Source organism: Homalodisca vitripennis, chromosome 3 (assembly GCF_021130785.1).
Source record: "Homalodisca vitripennis isolate AUS2020 chromosome 3, UT_GWSS_2.1, whole genome shotgun sequence".
NCBI classification, from domain to species: domain Eukaryota; kingdom Metazoa; phylum Arthropoda; class Insecta; order Hemiptera; family Cicadellidae; genus Homalodisca; species Homalodisca vitripennis.
The window spans coordinates 191629130-191648757 of record NC_060209.1 but is presented as its reverse complement, the minus strand read 5'-3'; the positions used below and the strand labels follow the sequence as shown (position 1 = coordinate 191648757).

Sequence of the window (19628 nt, the reverse complement as noted above, 5' to 3'; positions counted from 1 at the left end):
GAAGATGGACTTAAGAAGAAAGTTGCAGAGTTTTACTGTAGGGGAGAGGGGGGTACCTTTGAACTGGGGGCACATTTGAACAAGTTTAAATTTCCCGCCATTTGATGAGCTAACTGCCTGATTTTTTTTCTACTTCTTCTTCTCATCTGTATGACCTAGTACACCTGTTTCCCTCCATTTCTTTTAACCTTTGTATTCAGTGCCAGATAGGTTAGGTTTTAGCCACATTTTGTAAACTTTTGAGTTTTGAGTTGTAAGACTGTCAGCGGAAGAAAGAATTGAAGAATTGACCAACCTTATATTCTAAGGTAAGTACATTTATTGAGCAATTTTTTGAATATAATAACATAAGATAATCTGTTCAACTAACTAAGAAAAAAAATCAGTTTCTTCTACTATGACATGTGGGGTACATTTGAACAAACATTGGGGGGTACATTTGAACATTCTAAAATTATTCATAAAAGTTACTGGTTTTGTAAAAAAAGGTAAAATATAAGAAAGCCGAATTTTTTAGGTTATTTATTAGCATTTGTACAAGTTTAAACAATTTATTTATTTTATTTTTTACTGGAAATTATAAATATTAAGAGAATTGTTTTAAACCTAGAACATATAATGGTAGGCTATCATCAAGATAGAATAAGCATGAGGCCTATTTTTTGTATTAGTTCCATGTTTATATTTTTAAATCTAGTACTTTTCTTACATTAAAACACACAAGTTGTCTTACGTCTTAAATCTCTTCATTAAAAAAAATTTGATATCAGCAGCCTAATATTGAAACAAACCTAATTTGATCTTACATTGTAGGCCTTGGCCTACTAAAACAATAAATTACTAACTTACATTATGTTTAGGTAATAACTCACTTTGTATTGTTTCAGGTTACAATGGTTAGAAACTACATCAAGAAAAAAGTGGGCCCAGAGATAAATGAGCGAGATGTGGAGGAAGCTGTTAAGCTTGTTTTGGAAAAAAACGTCCCAATACGTCAAGCAGCAGAATCGTTTGGCTTGGTTCATACCATGTTATTCTATCGAATAAAAAAAGCAAAGGCTCTTCTAAAGACAAATTTACCATCTGAGCACACTGATATCCGAGTCCCTTCAGCACCCGCACCCCTTTTAACATTTAATAGCAAGTACACTTCTAACCAAGTATTTTCAGCTCAAGAAGAAAAAATGCTAGAAGAATATATTATTACATGTTCTGCGATGAACTATGGTCTCACGTACAAAATCATTAGAGCTCTTGCATTTCAGTATGCAGAAAAATTGGGCCGATGTCCAAAAAAATGGGAAGATAATAAAACAGCTGGTTTAGATTGGTTGAAAGGTTTTATGAAAAGACATAAAGATTTATCACTGAGAAAACCTGAAAACACAAGCTTAGCTAGAACATTAGGTTTCAATCGGAAAAACATTGAAGAATTTCAAAAAAACTTAGATGATGTTTACAAAAAACACAAATTTTCTCCGAGTGACATTTACAATCTTGATGAAACTGGGATTAAAACTGTCGTGCAAGCCCCAAATGTTGTAGCTAAAAAAGGCACTAAACAAGTAGGCCAAGTTATGTCTGGAGAAAGAGGCAGCCTTATTACAATGGTTGCTACTGTTAATGCGGCAGGCAATACCATTCCTCCAGTTTTCATATTTCCCCGAGCTAGACTACATGACAGTTTAATGGTAGGTGCTATCAGTGGAAGCTTAGGACTTGTTAACTCCCCTACTAGTGGGTGGATCACTAATGCTTTGTTCCTCAAAGTGCTGGAGCACTTTGTGAAGTACAGCCACTGCTCAAAAGAATCACCAGTTTTGTTGATTCTCGACAACCACGAATCCCATTGCACTCTGGATGCAATATTATACGCAAGAGATAATGGTATTTGTATTGTGACAATACCTCCTCATTGTAGCCATCGTGTCCAACCTCTAGATGTTTCAATTTTAGGACCATTTAAACAAAACTTAGCCACAGTTCAAAATAACTGGCTAACAAACAACCCCGGATCTAAACTCTCAATTCATGATTTAGCTGGGTTAGCATCAAAAGCTTTTAATTTAGCATTTACAAGGAAGAATATCTTAAAAGGATTTGAGGAGTGTGGAATATGGCCATATTCTACAACTGTGTTTACTGATGAAGATTTCCCATTTTCTGAAGCGATGATAACCTCTAGTACGCCTACACCTGACACTACGAAATCTTCTAATCTAGGACGCGAAAATGAAAATTACAGCCAAGGTACATCTAATGCTAGACCTACAGGTTCAACATCAATTGAAAATGAAAGCCTAAATGATGGGATTTTAAACAAAACCGTAGCAGTGTCTCCTAGTCCAGAGGTTGTTAGGCCTTATCCCCAGCTGCAGGCAAAATCTTCAGTAGAATGTAAAAAAGGAAGAGAACCAGGAAAATCGAAAATAATTACGGCCACTCCAGAAAAAATTCGGTTGGAAGAAGAAATCAAAAGAAAGCTTTTAGAAAAACAGAAAAAAGAAGAACTAAGGAAGCAGCGTGACATAAAGGCAAAAAGAAAATTAGATTTACCAGAAAAAAACAAAAAATCAGGACATAACAAAAGAAGAAAAACAAATAAGCATAAATCTATTTCATACGAGTCTGACTGTGACGATCCTGACCCAATTTATATGGAAAGTGGAGAATCAGACTGGGTGGAGAGCTCTGAAGAAGATGACAACTTCGATAGGCCTAACCTGTCTAAACAAGTAAAAATATGTCCAATGCTTGAAAAATACTATGCTGTATTTTATTATATAAGTTGGTATTTAGGAAGGGTGGTTGATTTCCCGGATGAAGGATTTTCTAAAATTAAGTTTTTGAAAGAAGGACTTGGAGATTCATATGAGTGGCCAAAACATGATGATGTTCAAGTGATAGAAAAATAAATATCTTTTTTACGGGCCAGTACCTTTGATTGGAAATGGACCCTTTCTCATCGACGACAAGTGTAAAAGGAGAATTCGATCAAAATTTACTCAATGTTAAAAAAGTAGAAGTTGAACCTAAATTTTGTTTACACAATCTGTAATGTACCTTTGATTAGTGCACACTATGAATAAAATGTTTTTGTGTATTTCCTTAGTTTTTCTTTACTAATTATCCAATGTTCAAATCCACCCCGTCCTTGTTCAAACCTACCCCAGGCTTGTTCAAATGTACCCCTTAGTGGGGTACATTTGAACAACATGCAGTGAACTTTAATTTTTTTTTTTTTAGCCTAGATATTTTGAAGATTATTAACATTAATTTAAGTAATTTGTTGCATAATAGTCTAAAGATCAATGTCCCCATGCTTGTTTATCAAAATAATTAATTTAAAAAAATACAAAAATATTTTTTCAAAAAGTGTTCAAAGGTACCCCCCTTTCCCCTAGTGATATCATAAGTAGACAGGCCCCAGGAAAAAGAGACGTCAGGTCTATTAAAGACGAAGTTACAGGGGAAAAAAGGAAGGTTCCTATTCGACACATGCTGATGAACATACGTGAAGCACATTATGAATTTACAAAGCAGTTTCCAGACATTGAAATAGGCTTGTCAAAGTTTTTTAGCTGTAGACCTAAATTTGTTCTGCTAGCCAGTCAAACTCCACACAATGTTTGCATTTGTAAGAAACATTTGAATTTTTCATTTTTAATAAATGCAATTAAATCAGTTGCAACAAATTTTCCAATATGCTACAATGCTTTGTTAGAGAAAGTGTGTTGTGATCAATCAAAAGAAGATTGCATGTTTAATCAATGTAAGAAATGCAACTATGATGTAAAGATTTTTCTGCCAAAGGATTTAGATTACAGTTTGGAAGTTAAATGGAAGAAGTGGGAGGAAATTGAAGGTTTTCTTCAAGTCAGTGAGAAGGTGTCGTCAATTGATTGTTTAATTAAAGAACTAAACAAGCAGCTTCCAGTTTTTAAGGAGCATACATTAATAAAAAGAGCCCAACATGCCTACTTTGAATTGTGCAAAAAACACGAAGATGTCCACCAAGCAGTAGTTCAAGTTGACTTTGCAGAAAATGCTACTCTTATTGAGCAAAACCAAATACAAAGTGCCCACTGGAAACAGAGACAAGCAACTATTTTTACATGTGTCATTTGGAGTGCAGGAAGAGTACAGTCAGTAGCAGTCATCAGTGATGAATTAAATCACAGCAAGTATGCTGTTTGGACTTTTTTAAGAGTCATTGGAGAAGTCATCAAAAAAGAATTCCCTATGGTGCATAATCTAATCTTTTTTTCTGACAATGCTGCAGGTCAGTTTCGTAGTAGATTTACAGTTTCAAATCTGTGCTACCTTGAAGACGATTTGGGTTTTTGGTCAATAGAATGGGTTACTTTTGCTGCATCCCATGGTAAAGGTGCGGTAGATGGAGTTGGAGCTGTTATAAAGAATACAATTTGGGATAAAGTTAGGTCACAAAACCTCCACATAAATTCTGCTAAAGAATACTTTGAAGAAGCTGTTAAATGCTGTAAGAATGTCATAGTTTTGTTTGTCCCTAAAGAAGATGTCCAAACAAATGAAACTGTACTAAATGAGAGATGGGAAACTGTCATAGATAAACTAAGTTTCGAAATCAAATCAACAAACAGCAAAAAGAAATCAAAGTTAGGTTTAAACTCATTCCATTTTTTTGAAAAATGTGACAAAACCTCCATTTTTGCTGGTCGTACAGCAAACTCTGAGTTACATGCAATCACTGTTTTTGAAGATGAAAATATTGAAGAAAGTGATAATGAATATTATACAGAGACTGAACATTTAAGATATTCAGATGTATATTCGAGTGATGAAGAACTCCAACCAGCTGATGAAGGTCCCTAACCAGGACCACCAGTGCACTTATCTGAATTTGATCTAAGTGCACTCAATATCCATCCAGGCACTTATATTCTTGTGAAAATAAAGAGTGAAATCACCAGTAAAGTTTTTAATTATGTAGGTATTTGTCAGAGTAATGTGTGCGAGGAAGAAGGAGAAGTTTTAGTAATGTTTATGAAGATGTATGGTCATGACAAAAAGGTGTTCATAATGGATGAGGAAGACACAAAGTACATTAAATTTGAGCAAATCATAAAAATTCTAAAGCCTCCAAAAATTTTAATCAGAGGAAATAGAATTCTATATGCCTTTGATAAAAAAATCAATGAGATATTTGAAATGTAGAATCATCAAACTGTACTTAGGTCAGTATAGGTAAATTGTAATTAATTTAATGTACTGAAGGTGCAAAAATGCTGTTTTTATAAATAATATATTAATATTGTCAGTTCTACTGAGTCTAATGTTTTTATTTTCCCTAAATTTGTCATAAAATGGTCAAAATTGAAGCACTAATCAGACAAGTAACCTCCGTTACCTTTGCTAGTAACCTCCGTTACTTTAACTGGATCAAAATAAAATTAAGTTATGGAATAACTCTCGTATTTGACAATTGAACAGGGCTGCTTGATATTTAAAAAGCATGATAAAAAATTTGCAAGCTTGCAAATTTTATAAATTCACAGAGTTGACCCTTAGAAAGGACCAAAACACACATTGAACAGTTGTCTGAGTAACCTCTGTTACCACATTTGGAAAGTGATTTCTCTGAATGTAAAATGGCTATACAATTAAAAATCAGATAGCATTAAAAATTTAACTTAGTTCTTTGTGTGTGGTAAACTTGAATACAAACATCATATTGTAAGTAGTACTTAACACACTTTTCAACTGTCCATCTGTAACCTCCGTTACTATGGAATGGCCGAGCTAATAAAAATCGCATTAGTAGTTTAATCTTGTGTATTTTATTCTCTAGCATCTCAAATCCTTCTTTTTAAGTCAGACATTTTACGTCCGACACCAAAAATTTTACGTCCGACACCAAACTTATTATTTTAATGAAAAACCAGATCATTAATCCAATTAAAATTTTCATGTTTTTATAGCATATCTATTAGTGCACCACCACAATTTTTATTGCATGTCTAAGTGAAAAGAATGCATAGAGTTTTTAACATATCTTAAATGAAGTCACCACTAATATTTTCAGCAGTTTACGTCCGACACCAGTGATATTTATTTTATTATTACTTAGTGAGTAATATTTAAGAGCACTTTCATTTATCAAAATGTTCCTTATTGTTAGCTCTTTCAATTAAAGTAGTCAAAGTGTGAAATATTATCTGGCAACTGCAATAAATTAAGAAAGACAGTAAGAAAAACTGTATGAATTTTACGTCCGACACCGTGGAATTGCCCCACTACTAATATAATTAACAGCTTTTGTATATAGTTTTTTTATCTTTTAATTTTGTTTAGTTGTGCTTAAAACTTGTCTTTTAACACATTGAATGCGGCTGGCACCGCACGGTGCCGCGCTTCGGGTGTCCTCGGGTGCGTTCGGCACCGGACGGTGTCACGCCACCTTCTAGATTTCACAACGTCAGTGCTGTTTCAGCTTCTGCGTGAGGAAGGTATATTTCGCGCCGCGTGTAGAGTACCCTTGTTTGTTGTTCCACGTGGTTCGGGTTGAGTTCATCGGCTAATCTGTGTGTTTGGTGTTTGTATTGTTATAGTTGTAGGGGCTGTGAAACTTCGTTGTGAACAATGGATGGTCCTAGTTCTAGCCAAATAAGACACTATTTGAGTGAGAGTGATGTGGAAAGTAGTTCTGACGATTCTGTGGCGTCTGCCGGCCCGGGAGAGTGACATTGACCAAGCCCAGCTTGACGCGCCGCCTATTGTCAATGTGGTGGCGCCTGTTGGACATCGAGGATGAGGACACGGATGACCAGGAAGCTGATTCAAGTGATTTCTGACCCAATATGGTCACTTCGTACTGCAGGTATGCGAAGAATTCCCTTCACAAAAGAAAACAAATTGCTTGTACCTGCCCCCGGAACAAACGATCCTATCGATTGGTTTTTTTTTACTACTTGATGATACCTTGTTGGAAAAAATTGTGTCTGCCACTAACAAAAATGCCTGGGAAATATTATTTTCCCCTAACCTCAAAATAAAATCAAGAATAAATAATTGGCAGGAACTGACAGTGGCTGAACTGAAAAATTTATCGGGCTAATCTTTCACATGGGAACTGTAAAAATCAATCGTCTAAACGATTACTGGAAAACTGATCGTATGTTTAATTTTGGATTCGTGAGATCCCCAAATGAGCAGAGACAGATTTCTCCTGATCCTAAGATGTTTAAATTTTTATGAAAGTGACGAAGAGACTGTACCTGATGATCGCCTCTACAAAGTCAGGCTTTTGATTGACTATTTCAATCAAAAGATGAAAACCATCTACTACCCAAGTCGAGAGTTGTCGATTGATGAAGGAATGGTGCTATGGAGAGGACGTCTGCACTTTCGACAATACATTCAAGGAAAGCGCCATAAATATGGTATCAAGATTTACTCGTTATGTGAACCGGATGGACTTTGTGTAAGTTTCACTGTGTATTCTGGGAAGGGAGGTGAACTTGGAGGAAAAGGTCATGCTAGCAAAGTAGTCAAGTATTTGATGAGGGGGAATGCTTGGGGTGGGCCATTCATTGTATATGGATAATTATTATATCAGTTACCCCCTTGCAACCGAGTTACTGAGTGAGAAAACCTACTGCACCGGCACAATGCGCTCAGACCGAAAAGCATGTTCCGCTAGATCTCAAGACAGCTCGTCTTGCCAGAGGAGAAAAGGCAGAACGGTACGCCAATGGTGTTTTGATAGCAAAATGGTGCGACAAGCGTCAGGTGTTGTACCTATCCACAGAGTTTGAGAATGATTGGGCAATCTCAATGAATAGGTATAACCAACCTCGCCAAAAGCCTCTGCCCATAATACAGTACAACGCCCATATGAAGGGTGTGGACCGAAATGATCAGCTTATGAGCTATTATGCCTTCGAACACAAATCACAATTCACTGGTACAAAAAGATCTTCGTCCATTTCCTTCAGACGTTGTTGGTGAACTCCTTCAAACTTTATTTACAAACCAACCCAAGGAAAAGATCGCTGTACCACTTTAGATTGTCCATCATCAACATGCTTTTGCCTGCAGCAAACGCAATCACACCTCCACTCCGGCCTAGACAACAAACAACTGTCAGACACGTATTGTCAAAAATGGACACACCTGACAACACAGGAGAAAGGATGAAGAGGGAAAACGATGCAGAGAATGCTCAAAGACAAAGAAAAGAACCATGACCCTTTTCTTTTGTGCCCAGTGCCCTGGCGAACTGGCCTATGTGCACTGAGATGCTTCGACAAGTATCATGAGTAGAGGAAAGAAAATGAGGCAGGAAAAAGTGGAAATATTGTAAATATTGTATATAATTGTGTGTATGACGGTTACAAATGAATGAATACTGTAAACAATTTGAACAGTGAAAAAGTGTTGTGCGTGGAAAGTGACGGACGCGACTGACACCGTCGGGTGTCCAATGGCATCTGACCTGCCGAGTGCGGCCGGCACCTTCCGGTGCCGCTACTATATTGTTGCTGTATATATGTATATATGGACATATACACATCATTGATGGTGCATATGAAGTCTCCACATAATAATGGTAAGTAAAACCTAAAAAAAATATTTTCAGCATGGGCTTGTATTTTACGTATTTTCTGGCAGCAGTGAATGTGTTAAGTAATAAAACCATTAGTGTCAGCTTTCGGTACAGATACCTGTTAACTTTTGGTATGCAGCATACAAAATTCAGATGTCAGGTTTAGGAACATTGACATGTTATTTGTTTTTAATTATTATTATAGTAAAATTTGAAAAAATGTACATAAGGTGACTTTATTTAACACCCTAAATAACCAAGTGTTCTTTTAAATCCATTAATATTAACCTATCTTAATTTCAACATAAAAATTGAATTTTCTTTTGGTTGCAAGGTTCTTGTACTGTCAGCTTTTGGTACATTTACCTTAATAATTTATATGCATTTTACAAAGTTTAAATGTCAGATATACATTACTTAGGTATTTATGATTATACCACACAGTTTATATGGATAATTGGTATTCCAGTCTAGATCTGTTTTCATGGCTATATGAGAAAAATACAGGAGCATGTGGCACGTTGAATGCTAAACGCAAAAATGTGCCATGTCTCACGAAAAAGATGAAAAAGGGAGATGTTGAGCTGCGGCATAATGATAATACGCTTATAGTTCGATGGTGTGATAAACGTAATGTAACCATGATTACAACTGTGGACAAACATGAAATGGTAAAAGTAAATACAAGAACAGCCAGAAATTAAGTGAAGCCTTTATGTGTTGTTAATTACAACAGAAATATGGGAGCCGTGGACCGAGCCGATATAACGGTTTCGTTCAATGACACAACAAGAAAAACTATGAAATGGTATGTCAAGCTGTTCTTGCATTTATTAGACATATCAGTTTTGAATGCCTATCTCATCTACAGAGAAAAAATGAAACAAACTAACCCAAGTGTAAAGATTCACATCATGGACTACCGCATGAATCTAATTCGACAGTTGTTAGAAGCCCACATAGGGCCTAATAACGACGCAGCTGTTACCATCTCGCGGCGGTTGCCTGCTCCCTATAACTGCTTTCCGGCAAGAAATTCTAGTCATTTCCTTTTCTAATTGACTATTGGAACATTATATTGTAATATGAGAAAAATCGAGGTTGACCCATATATTGCTTAGAATTACCAAAATTTCTAAGAACATATCAAATGCTCAAAAATATAATGTAACCTTATCAACAGTGTTTTTACAAGTAATTAAATAGCTTTTTGTAAAAAATTCAATTTTTTTTACCCTTACTCCTTTGAGGTTAGTTAAGGTAAAACGGCTCACTCCTTTAATAACCATTACACAGGAACGTCATATAATGTGCGCACTCGCCAACAGGTTAATTCTAGTTTTCATCTGATCAATACAACCTAGAGAATTCGTATTTAAAGAAGCAAGGTCATTTATCTTGTAACCATTTAAAACACTGCTCAGTGTTTATAAAATAATTTTTAGCCAATATATCTGCATATTCATTGCCATTGTGCCTGTCGTGGCCTTCTAGCCACTCTTCATGCAACTATAGCCTTCTTCTACATAAACGAAATAACATAAGCTGGAAATGATGTCACTAGTCTAAATAAAGAAAGCTGGCAATGGTTATTTATGAATATCAATAGGTCAAATGTCATATTCGATAGTATCAATAGGCTATTTAAAATCTGTAATCATAATCTGATTGTGTTGGTGGCTGCTTATTAGACTGTAGCCGATGTCATTTTAACAATATTGTAACCTAAGCTTTTTAACTTTAGGTTTAAGGGATAATTTACAACTACATTTTTGTTTAGGATTTTATTATTTAACTTACAATTATCTTCACATATTATTAATTGGGCTGTCCACCTTGCAATACTCCTGTGTCCACTTTTCAAATAATGATGCTTTTCATTAATCATATTTTGATGGGTTGACTGAGTTTAAAGTTAGGTAGGCCTAGTTAGCTATTGTAAATAAATATTTGGTTACCAAAGAACATGAGTTCATTTTCTAATTCACCTGAGTAAACAACTTTATTTTACAAAATCTTTTTTTCCCATGAAAATCGCTATGGGTGTCCACTTTTAGTCAACCTATCATTATGCCTATCAATATTATCGATATAAAACCAGGTCCTCTTATCATACTCTACCCCTTCCCAATAATAATAAATGCTAGGTTTTCCTAGCATTCTTTAAACATAAAATAACCCCTATAAATAGCTTAACAGTCTATTGACTAGCCTAGTAAGACTACACTTTCTGTACAGGTTAGTTTACACATCATAGTTTGATGTCAATCCACTCCACTAAATATTAGAATTACAAATAAATCTTCAAAACATTAAATATAAAAATAAAGTCATTACTTAGTATAACTTACCGTCTGAAGACATTCCAAGACCTTACTCATGTAATCCTCTTGAACTTTATAAGGTGTAAAAGGAAATTTTATTGGAACATCTCTAATGATAACTTCAGTCATGATTCCTGTTAGCTAATTACACACACTGTACTTAATTCAGCGAAAATTACTTAGAGGGAAACAAAACCATTTTCTTATAGCTTAGATATTTGATTTTAAAAACTGAACCTTACACATAAACACGGAGGAAAACTACCCGCTCAACAAAAAAATACAAACACCACCAAAGCTTCTATCTCTGTTCTCAAAGGCAAGTACAATTTTCTTCATGCAACCATTTTACTAGCTTAGTTGATTAGTGGCGTCACAGTACTGTATGTAGCTAATCAGTTTTCATTCCACTTAGTCATTTTCCTCAGGCTGAATAACCTCAAAAGTATAACTGGGTTTTGTAGATCTACGGACTAGATTGTTGTGGTTATGGTGTTCACAGAGAATTGTTTACAATCGCTATCCTAATTAGCAAACCTCGTAACCCCACTTTTTTCATAAATTGACATTTCTACACCAACTTGTCAGGAAAAAATACTCTATCACATGTTTCAAACCTTGTAACTCCAAAAAATTTAGTTAATTTATTATTTTACATATTGCAAACCTCTTAACTCCTGTCTTTCGTTTTTATAGTTGGCAAACCTGGTAACACCCAGTTGCCATGTTGTTGTGTATAGTATTATAGATGAACGCAAACCATCATGCCCAGATGTGGGGATTTTTCCCCACTGTGGGGATTTTTACAGCTTCAAAGTTTAAGTGGGGATTTAGGTGGGGATTTTGATTTTGTGGGGAATTAGGTGGAGATATTTTGATTTTGGAAGGTAAAAATATTGACACTGATAAAATTCATCACAGCTGATGAGTAGAAAATCAGGATGCACAAGAACCATAATAACAACCGGTTCCGGTTGAAACCACGAAGGAGTTTCCCAATACTAAACTAACTTGGGTGCAGCGCATGCACGGTTATAGAACCACACGACGAACCTTATTAAAACCAGATCAGGGAATCACAATTATTAGTACTTGCGCATATTTATCTTTTGAAACCAACAGTCGTCAGTCTCAGTCACCCAGTTGGCACGCGGGCGGGACACGGTTAACACGGACTCACTCCTTAACTGTTTCTGTCTCAGTGTTTCTGTTCGGTGTAAGTGTGTGCGGTGAAATGAGTGAACCTAAGCCCTGTTCATCTCGTGAGTGCACGATTGATAGTGAAAGTGACGAATTTAGTATTGATAGGGAACCCGGCAAAAAATCTTCCAGGACTTCAGTTTTGACTTCCTCCAAAGTTCGTAAGTTTACCCACAAATATCGACCCAGTTGGGAACAACATGAGGAGTTTAAGCAGTGGCTACGTCCCAGTAAAAAAGGGGAGTTGTACTTTTTTTGTAAAGTATGCGGTGAGGATAACAAAGGAGGTTTGTCCGCAGTTAAAAAACACTGTAAAGCAGGGTCCACACTATGCCGGGGTAGGCCGGGCGGGCTGACCCGGGCGGCCTAAGCCGCGTTGATGTAGACGCCCCGGGCGGCTTTGCCGGGTTAGAAAATGCCGGCTCGGGCCGTGCCGATCCCAACCCGCATAAAGTAGGTACAGATCAAAGGAAGCCGAGCCGAGCCGAACAAAAAGATAGAGTGGGGACGTGCCGAGCGGCTTCAGTTACAATTAAACCTCCGACCGAACTAGACGAAGTATTTTATTTTCGACTCAGTTTGTTTAAGTAGGGTTTTTTATTGTTCATTTTAAGTGATGGAGTGGAATGACGAACAAGTTTTAGTGTTAATAGACTTATATAGAGAACGTCGTCTTCTATGGGATAGTTCAGATTCCCAACATAAATTAAAAAACCAAAGACACGACAGTCTCACAGAGATTGCTGTGTCTTTTGGAGTGGATAAAAATGAAATTGAGCGCAAATGGAAAAATTTAACCAGCCATTTTTGGAGGGAAAAAAAGAAAGAAGCTGAAACGAAAAGAACAGGGAGTGGCGCTGATGAGCCGTACGTTAGTAAATGGTTCGCTTACCAACCGATGAATTTTTTGGGCGATAAAAATAAACCGAGGAATACTCAGGATAGCACACAAAGAAAAAAAGAGGTAAGTTTGTAATTTCTATTTATTTAATTTTTTTAACAACTATGCTAAAAACTAAGTTCACTTTCCAACATAATATGTTTTAATGGTTGTGTTGGAATGTCACTTCACCCTGTGGAGAAATAAAAAAATCGGCAAATTCATCTCTTACTGATTGAGCCAAAGTTGTACTTCTTCTGGGGACTCCAGAAAGGGAACGTAAAGATGAAGAAGCATCACGCCTCCATAATCCTAACGTAACTTCCCCATCTTCCGTAGATTCGCTATCGAACATTCCTCTAGGGTTATAAACTGATTTTGAGGAGGTTTTGCGTAAAAAATTATGTAGGTAAACAGCAGCCAGAGTAACTTTCGTTGCAGCTTCAGGTTGTAATGCCATTGGAGATCGGAATACACGAAAGCAAGCAGACAGCACTCCAAAGGCATTCTCAGAAACTCTTCGAGCCCTGCTGAGTCTATAACCAAATATCCTTTTCTTAGATCCTTTGTCATGTATTCCAGAGTACGGTTTCATAATATTTGGTGAAAGAGGGAACGCGTCGTCTGCAACTAACACAAATGGGGTTAGGGTTGTCCTTCCTGGCAATGCCCGTGGGGGAGGTAAATAAAACCTCAAAAAATATAAAATAAGTCTATTAGTGCTTGTGAATAGTTTAATGCCCATCAAATGCAAATCATTAAGAAATATCCAGCAATAATAAAAAATGGAGTTGTCTCACTTTCAAAATCAACGGCTCAAATTATGCACTAAAAGAAATGCACTTTTTCCGACAGCTAGCTGCCGGTACGCCTTTTTTAGTATTTATTTTAGTATTTATATTTTCAGGAAGATGGACCACAAGACAGTCAAGAAGAAGGCATTAACGATGACAGCCAAGTTGTTCATCCCCAAAATTCTGAAGACAAACAAGCATCAACGCTTTCCCCTTCAGAGGTTGCCGGAACCAAAAAACCATTCAAATCTCCAAAGGCACCAAAAAGCAAATCTGCAAGACGTCGATTAGTGGATAGTCCCGGTTCTTCCAATGCACTGGATGAGGCTCTGAACGTCATGAGATCACTTCAATCAAAAAGAGCGAACATCGATGATGAATATTCATTGTACGGTGAACAGATAGCAATTAAACTGAGAAAGCTTCCTTCGCCCCGAACCAGGTTAGTTGTGCAGAATAAGATCAACCAATTATTATTTGAAGCTGAAATGGGATATCTTGAACATCAGCATGGGTACAATGTGCCACAAGTTAATACACGGCAAAACTCTGGACCGGCCAATCCAATGGTGCCTTCATTCCCCCAGACGCCCACTCAAACGCAACCACCATTCTTCACTGACAACATGACCAATTCAACATCTCAATGGTTTTCGACGTCTGGATATTCCTCATTACCGTCGTCAATTTCATCGTATTCGCAATCGGCATCCCCGGCATCCACTAATTCAGAACTGTCCAATATGGACCCCTTCCCTCAATAGTTTTTAACTTTTGTACTAAATTATTTTTAATTATGTCAATAAAAGTACTGTTTTAAATTAATTTTGTTCAATTTTCCTTACCTTAATGTAGTCTTGAAGGGCCTCTACAATGGCGTCACAAACTTCAGGTACGATTTTAGAGATACATTGTTTGGAGATCTTCAAACATACATTATACAAAAAACCACAAGAGAGTGCAGTTGAGGAAGAGCCTATTTTGCCCGTGACCTTGGAGCGGCCAACGAGAACTGAGCGACGTTGCCAAACTTGTTCCCCGCTGTAACCACAAGCCACGCGAGTCCAGCGTTCTTAAAATACTTAACCGTTACGCTCGAAAGAAATGTTAGAGCTGTCTTGAATTAATTAACTACGTATTACAAAATGTAATTTTACGGTCATTTAAAAAAAAAGTTACATTTCTGTAGCTTATTTTCCATGTTGAGTTAAATGGATTGAAATAAATTATTGTATTATATTACTCATATACAAAGATCGTAGGATTAAAATCTTTAGCCGAAATATAAATTATAAAGAAAACATAAAAATACCGGAAAAAAAAAACGTTAATTTCCCGTATTTAACAGTTAGATAATACCATTATCACTGATATAATAAGGCATTACATGTTTGCATAGTATAATCATGTTATGTTAAATGGATTTTCAATTTGTTAAGAAAATTATCAAATACATCTGAAATATATGTTCTTTTCCGTAAATATACTTATTCAGTACATAACGGTGGGAATTGTTGCCGCAACGGTTTTGTTACGCACTTCGGTTCTCATAAATTTATAAACCATTTGGAAAGCATTTTTCCTACCTGGCTATTAATAGTCTTGAATCTGTGTGTTATGTAAAATTGTTTTCACACGTGGGTGATTTAAATATTTAAACTGGCCATAGTTGAAAAATTATACAGCACAAGTATTTTTATAAATATGAATGCACTTTCCTTATAAAATTCTAAAGTAACGGTTTTCTATAACATGCAATGAAATTTGAAACACAGTACATAATAGATGATGTCAGACGAGTGAAAATGTGGAGGAAACGGGTGAAATACCTGTAAACAAAAGCCGCACCAGCCAGCCAGCAGTGGTGGTAATACCAGACGGATGAGTCATACTGTTTCCAAGAAACAGGCCCCTTCCTCCTTCCGGTCTATGACCGTCAGTCAGTGTCTATTGTCGCTTAATCAGTGGCGGTTTTGAAAATACTGCATTCTCTTCAATTCCAGTACGCGTGTATTATTTTGTGCTGAATTTTACTGTTGATGAAACGTTTTCGTGTTTTTAAGTGTTGTTTTATTGGTAGCTATTATAAGTGTAACCGTTATTTTCTGAGTAGTGTCAGAAATTGTAATATACTTGTTATTGTGATTCCTTATTTGGACAAAATGGAGTGTGATGATGTTTGTTCAAGTGCACAGCCATCCGGAAGTAAGAGCGGTAGTGGAAAAACCCTACGTAGTGGAGAACGACGTATTATTTACAACGTTTACAACTTTTTCAAAAAACTGTCGTTGACAAATTTCCGAGGAAACTCTAAACTTTAAGCAAAGTGGTAAACTGTGTGCTGAGGCCTGCGGTGTAAGTGAAAGAAACCGTTAACAAAATAAGTAAAGAAGCTAAGCTGTCCGAAGAAGATGGACCTTCATCATCAGAAATTAAGTTTTCAACGCCAGGAAAACAAAAAGGTCGAAAATCAAAAATAACAGGCTTTCATGACTTTGAAAAAGATGTTTTGAGACGAAACTGTCCTCTTGTACTACGACAGAGGGGAAATTTCCCACATCAAAAAGAATCACGCAGGATCTCAAAAAAAAAACTTGATTACAACGGATCGGTAACTTCAACAAATAGATTATTAAGGCATGTTGGGTTTCAGGTATAAGAAAACCAATGATGGTAGAAAGTTTTTATTGGAACGAAATGATATTGTAGCGGCTCGTTTAAAAATGTTTGAGAACTATGCAAGAGTTTAGAGAATCTGGTGATTGTAGGCCCATATATTACCTCGATGAAACATGGGTTAATGAAAACCATACTCGAAAATACATATGGCAGGATACGACTGAGTCTGGTGGACTAAAGGTTCCTCTCGGCAAAGGTAGAAGATTAATAATTTGTCATGTCGGTTCGGCAAAAAGATGGGTTTTTGCAAGAATGTAAGTGGGTTTTTTCGGTCTAAGGACATCATCTAGTTCGGACTATCCACGATGAAATGAACGCTGAATCGTTTAGAAAATGGTTTAAAAAAGTGCTATGCATTTTGGAAGAAGGCTCGATCATCGTTATGGACAATACTCCATAAACACTCAGTGCTCTCCAAAAAATTCCAAATTCATCGTGGAGAAAGGAAAGAGATTCAAAATTGGCTGTCTCGAAAAAACATACAATACTGTATGAAAGAAACAAAACCAGAACTTATAATGAGGGTTCTCCCATATAAAAACCCAACAAAAAACTTATGAACTCTACGTATTAGCCAATGAAATGGGACATACAGTTGTCAGGGCTCCCTCCTTATCACTGCCAGTACAATGCCATTGAAATGGTATGGGCTCAAGTGAAGGGAGAGGTAGCACGTAATAATAAAGCCGCGTTTACACCGGAGCTGACAACATTGCTGCCAGCAAAAGCTGACAACATTTACAAAAATCGTACTTTTAATTCCGTCAACATTTGCTGCCAACAATGCTGTCAGCACCGAAAAGGTGTTGGCAGCATTTTACCCACCAGTAGTCGGTAAAGATCAAAGAATGTTGTCAAACATATGCTGGCAGCAATGTTGACGGGACTAAAAGCGACCGTCAACAATGTTGGCAACACTTCCCTTAGCGCCGTGGTTGGCCGCCATGTCGTTCCGACAGCGGTCAGTACTACTCTCTAGTTGCGACTGTGATGGTAGTACGTCTGTGTTGTTTGGTGTCCGTGTTTCTCAACTCAATATGAACAGGCGACAGCATTGAGAGTGAAATTGATTGGTCCCGTGAAACAGTCATGCAATTGATTGACCTATATCGAGAGCAACAGTTCTTTGGAATCCGATGGACCCTGATTTTAAAAATAAAAACCTAAAGAACTATGCATGGAATGACATTTTCGCGGGAAATAAAAGCCAGTAATACGGAAGTACAGGCAAAAGTGAAAACATTGTTGGCACAGTTTCAAAGAGAACTTAAGAAGAAGAAGAGTGGTTCGGGGGGCAGACGAGGTATAAAAGCAAGTGGTGTTATTTTAAAGCGATGCTGTTTTTAAAGGATAAAACTACTGCACGGAAGATTAAAGAAGCTGGGATTGCCACTGACGACCAAGAGGGCTGGCCGATGAAACAGTGCAGGCAAGTAGTTAACAAGATTATTTTAATCAAATTGTCACATATTTTTAATGTCACTTTTATAGGTTAAAAAAGTTAAACATAAACACAACGGTCTAAAATTTGTTACAAATTATATAATGTAATTAACACTACTTTAATTGTTACTTTGTTATTGTTGTAAATTCAACTATACGTTATTAATATGTGCAAACGTCCTTATGTACATTTTTGTATTTTTGGCCTAGTAGTAGTTGTTTTGCCATGGCACTGAACCCTCGTCACTTTGAAAGTAAACACTGATTTCATCACGTATTTGTTTGGCCAGCTGGGAAGGTTTTTTTGGAATCTTCTTTAAACGAAGTAGAGTGTCTCTAGGCATTCCATCAACTCTCCATTGTCCTGGCACTAATGATCCTGTAGCTAGGTCCTCGACATCAAAAGCTCCGGGAGGTGTATACGTTGAAGCTGATGACATACTTCTTCGCAAAAAGTTATGCAGGTGACAGCAGGCTAAAACAACTGTGTCTGCCCGCTCTGGTTCCAATAACATTGGTTTCCTCAACAACACACGGAAAATAACACTCACAATATTCCGAATACATTTTCCACTACTCTACGGCCCCTGCAGTGGGCGATAGTTGAAGACACGTTTTACACTTGCCTTATCATGCAATCCAGGAAACGCCTTCATGATGTTAATTTTTAAAGGAAAGGCATCGTCAGCCAGGAAAAAGTAGGGTACCGGTAAGTACTCCCTTCCTGGAAGGAAACTTGGGTCGGGAAGATTCAAAGTCTTATTTTGAAGGTGTTGTTTTTAAAGGTACTATTGCCAAACACTCCACATCAGATAACCGTCCTTGGCAACCAACAGAGACGTAAGTAAAGCAATAATTTGCATCAACAACAGCCAGGAGAACAATGCTGAAATAACCTTTGTAATTGAAATATTCACTTGATGTGTTGATGGGTGCCTGTAGCATCACATGTTTCCCATCCATGCTTCCAATGCAGTGCGGAAAATTCCATTGCGAGTTGTACTCTTTGGCATGATGTAGCCATTTCTTCTTTAGTATTCGGCAACTGCAAAATGAAATGTATTTTTAAAGAGGTCAGTGATCCATACAGTCAAGATATAAGTGCCAATTAATATACTTAATACAATAAGGGTTTTCTCTCTCTGTTACGTCCCTTTTTTTATGTGATAACGTTTTTAAATGTGATTGTAATTTAACAGCTGATTACCTTCAGATGAATTTGTAACTAAAGTCAGATTGTAAACAGAAATATATCGTTTATAAAATTTTTCATAAAACTTTGTAACTGTGAGTTTAAAATCATATAATCTCTTCGAATTGTAGGTGAGTTTTCTCATAAACAGAAAAAAAATTTAAATGCGCAATTTGCGCACAGGCCCCCTAGTATACCATAATCTTATAAAAAATAAACGTTTATTTCAGCCAAAAGATTTAAAACTAGTGATTTTTACCTACTCTGTCAACTCAAGGTAATGTCAACTGTAAAGTAATGTGGTTTTATTTTTAGGAGGACATTGCAGAGGAGGGCAATGACACATCAATCACAACTGCCGACAACACACCTAAAACAGGAACGGATCCTCCTCGAAAATTGACGAAGAAGAGGAAAGCTTCAATTGTGGATGAAGCTTATCAAAGTAATGAAAAAAGTGTCTAGCCAGTTAAATCAGCCAGGAATTGAAGACGAGTTTGATATCTTTGGAAAAAAACGTTGCGTTGTC

The 19628-nt window shown here is 36.7% G+C and overlaps 1 protein-coding gene across 1 annotated transcript in view; it reads right to left on the bottom strand.

The window, feature by feature from the left end:
* The window catches only part of LOC124358529 (regulator of telomere elongation helicase 1 homolog), a 76289-nt gene extending 65042 nt beyond the window's left edge, over window positions 1-11247 (bottom strand). The window contains 1 exon segment of the mRNA XM_046810827.1: window positions 10939-11247. Coding sequence (XP_046666783.1) covers window positions 10939-11040 — 102 coding nt within the window. The 5' untranslated portion in view covers window positions 11041-11247.
* Between the last annotated feature and the right edge of the window lie 8381 nt (window positions 11248-19628).